Here is a 3,368-nt window from a genome sequence, read left to right as displayed (position 1 = left end):
GTGGTGTGCCCACGCTACTGGACACGCTCGGAGCAGCACTCTGCGTCGCCCCAGGCGGCACGCTTGGTGTCGCACTCCAGGTCAAGCCTGCTGACGCACTCGGCGCGCCGCTCCGTCCCGCTCTCCTTGGCACACTCGGTGTCACACTCTGTGCCGCGCCACCTGGCACGCTCGGTGTTGCGCTCCATGCTGCGCTCGGTACAGTTGATGCCGCACGTGGCGCCGAGGGCGCCCTTGCTGGCGCGCCCGCTACGCCAACGTCACCCAGCGTGTAGCGTACTCGATGATGAACTGATCGTTGCCAACACCGTCATCATTGCTAGTGGCCATCTTCATATTGCCTTGATCCTAATTCCATGCGCTTCCTTCCTCGAACACCACGTCACGCAACACATGCATCCGATCTGTGGTTGGGATGTAGAGCCGGTAGGCTTTTGTCCCCGGCTCATACCCAAGGAACACCATCAGCTTGCTTGTGTCATCCAGCTTCTGCAGATGGCCGCCTATGCTCTTGACATGTGCAACACAACCAAACGTGTGAAGAAAATGAACAGCAGGTTTCTTCCCATACCAGGCTTCGAATGAGGTTTTGTTCTCCAAGCTTTTCATCAGTGCGCGGTAGAGAATGAACACGGCCGTCATCACTACTTCTCCCCAAAAGCGACCGGGGACACCCATCGCCTTGAGCATGCTCCGCGCCATGCCTAGCATGGTTTGATTCTAGCGTTCTACCACGCCGTTCTGTTGTGGCGTATACGGTGTGGTGAGATGGTGCTGGATGCCTTGCCCGGCGTAGTACTCGCTGAATACCCGCGCTGTGAACTCCCCGCCGTGAGCCGTGCGCAGCGTCCCCAGCTTGTACTCGGCCTCCACCTCAACCCTTGCCTGCAGGCGGATGATTGCCATGGCAGCTCAGTCCTTGGTGGCCAGTAGCACTAGCCACATGTACCTGCTCATGTCATCGACGGCGAGCAGGAATAGCTTCTTCCCTTCGGGCGTCACCGGCGTGATTGGTCCACACAGATCGGCGTGGACCAACTCCAATTGCCACCTCGCCCTGAACTTTCTTGACACCAGGAAAGGGAGGCGACGCTGCCTTCCAACCAAGCACCGATCGCACACCTGATCAACATGTTCGATCCTTGGGAGGCCGTGCACCATCTCCCCCTTCGACAGCTTCTGTAGCCCCTGAAATCCGACATGCCCGTACCGGGCGTGCCACCACCATGACGCCTAATCAGTGTGTGCGGCTCATCCCGCGTGGCACCACCGCCATGAGCCGCCGCTCCGGATCCCAAATCTTCAACGCGCCCTTCTCCAGCAGGATCTTGAAGCCTTCTTCCTCCAGCTGGCCCAGGCTGATGATGTTCGCCATCAGGCTAGGGATGTGGTACACCCCAGTGAGCTTCTGGTGCTTGCCAATCTTGCACTTGACCAGTACCGTCCCGCGGCCCTTGATGTCAATGGTGGATCCATCCTCGAAGCGAATGGCTCTGCGGACCCTCGAATTGAGTTCCGCGAAAGCAGATCTGGCACTCATCATATGGTTCGTCGCGCCCGTGTTGAGGATCCATCTTGTGGTGTCACCGTCGCTCTTCTCCTTGAGCTGGATGAAGAGCTAGTCCTCGTTGAGGTGCACTGTTGCTGCCCGCGTGATGGGAGGAAGAGACTGAAGTCCACCTGGGTCATCACCGCGGCTACCAGCAACATGGGCTTCTGCTCTTCTTTGACTTGGGCTGCAAGCACCTGCCCATCATGTTTCTGCTTTAGGCACTCACGGGCCCAATGTTCCTTCTTGCTGCAGTACCAGCACTCATCACAGGAAACGTTGCCATTCCCGCCGCGCGCGCCGTCGCCGTTCGTCCGTTCCCGCGAGCCTTCGCCTCACTTCTTCTGGCCTCCGCCGCAGCCGAATTTGCCGCGACCTCCACCGCGGCCACGCTGTTGTCCTCCCCATGAGCTGCTCGAGTTTCCTAACCCCTTGTCGGTGTTGATCTGCATCTTCCTTGATAGCCATGCCACCAGCTCATCCTCCATGAGATTCAGCTGCGTGAGGCTAGCACCGCCACCGGTGAGCCCCTGCTGCTCCTCTGTGACCTTGAGGCGGCTGACCAGGTCTTCAACCGGGACTTCCTCCATGTCGAGGAGAGTCTCGATCGAGATGGCGATATGGTGGTAGCACGGGGGAAGCGCTTGAAGGAACTTGTGACAATGGTCACCTTGTCGATCTCGTCGCCGAGAGTTCTCAGTTGCTGCACCACCCCGTTGATGCGAACGGAGAAGTCGTCGATTGTCTCACCATCCTTGAATGACAGGGAGTTGAATTCCCTACGAAGCGTGTGCACCTTGGCTCGGCGCACCCTCTCGATGCCGAGATTGGCTATCCTGAGGTCCTCCCATGCTGCCCTTGCACTGGGCTTGTTCGCCATGGTCTCGTGCATCTCAGCAGGAACCGCAAATACACTTAGACCAGAAGGGGTCACTAACAAAAGGGGGTTCAGCTTTATACTAACATTTTCAAAGAACCGAGAATACAATGTAAGGCACTCCTCACAGATATATCCCTCTGCTATTGAACCTGTGGTAGAACCGCCCAAATTAATCCGGCTTAAATGCGCTAACCATCACCATAGAGGCAATCTGGGCTAACACGCACTTAAAACGGAGTAAAACGACAGTCTGTCAGATAACGTCCCGATGCAACCACTAGAATTTTGATCGAAACAATGCATACATACAACCCACATGAAGGCGAGCCCAGAGATTACAACAATCGACAAATTTTACATCACAGAGGTCAACATAAATTATTATTACAAACCAAGTTTGAATATTTGTATAAACACGTACTTTCAAAGTTTAAAAGTGCAGCCGAAAATAAACGATAGTTCTAAAGATGATACAAGATATCATGATAAAGCTCGTACATGACATCATTTAACATTATCGTCATTGGCTGGGGATGTATCCCATTCCACCAACCAACCAGCAGGAAGAATACACAGCCAAGTCAAACTAGCAACCATGTCCTCAAAGGTCTCAGCTGAAAACAAAGCCACAAGCAAGACTGAGAATACTAGTACTCAGTAAGGCTTACCCGACTAGTGGTATATACTTAGCCGACTCCTAGACATGCAAGGCTTTTAGCTGAGGTTAGTATTTGCCAAAAAGTATCTAAGGGTGAGTCCTTCCTTTCAAATTTTAGCATCAAGTTCTAGTTGATTAACCATTCTAGGTAAACAACTATCCCAAATTAAACAAGGTGGAAAAAATAATTAACTGAGTATCCAACCAGATTAATCGTCATCATTGTTCCTCTTCTTACTCTATGTGGTAAAAGGTTAAGCAGTTGTTATCACCATAATTTA

The 3,368-nt window shown here is 53.3% G+C and overlaps 1 protein-coding gene across 1 annotated transcript; it reads right to left on the bottom strand.

Moving 5' to 3' along the window:
• Window positions 1–1,237: 1,237 nt before the first annotated feature.
• On the bottom strand, window positions 1,238–2,429 carry LOC112885401. Its single transcript, XM_025951029.1, has 4 exons — window positions 2,220–2,429; window positions 1,979–2,151; window positions 1,702–1,798; window positions 1,238–1,606 (listed from the first exon to the last, which is right to left on the bottom strand). The coding sequence occupies exons 1-4, from the start codon at window positions 2,427–2,429 to the stop codon at window positions 1,238–1,240; spliced, it is 849 nt and encodes a 282-aa protein (XP_025806814.1).
• Between the last annotated feature and the right edge of the window lie 939 nt (window positions 2,430–3,368).

This window comes from Panicum hallii, chromosome 3, assembly GCF_002211085.1.
Source record: "Panicum hallii strain FIL2 chromosome 3, PHallii_v3.1, whole genome shotgun sequence".
Lineage (NCBI taxonomy): Eukaryota > Viridiplantae > Streptophyta > Magnoliopsida > Poales > Poaceae > Panicum > Panicum hallii.
This window is presented reverse-complemented; position numbering and strand designations above follow the sequence as displayed.

Coding starts and splice junctions, on each gene's coding strand:
- LOC112885401 (XM_025951029.1), bottom strand. CDS start 2,429: ATGGCGAACAAGCCCAGTGCAAGGGCAGCATGGGAGGACCTCAGGATA. Junction 2,152..2,219: donor TCGGCGACGAGATCGACAAG/GTGACCATTGTC, acceptor ATCTCGATCGAG/ACTCTCCTCGACATGGAGGA. Junction 1,607..1,701: donor AGCAGAAGCCCATGTTGCTG/GTAGCCGCGGTG, acceptor CTCTTCATCCAG/CTCAAGGAGAAGAGCGACGG.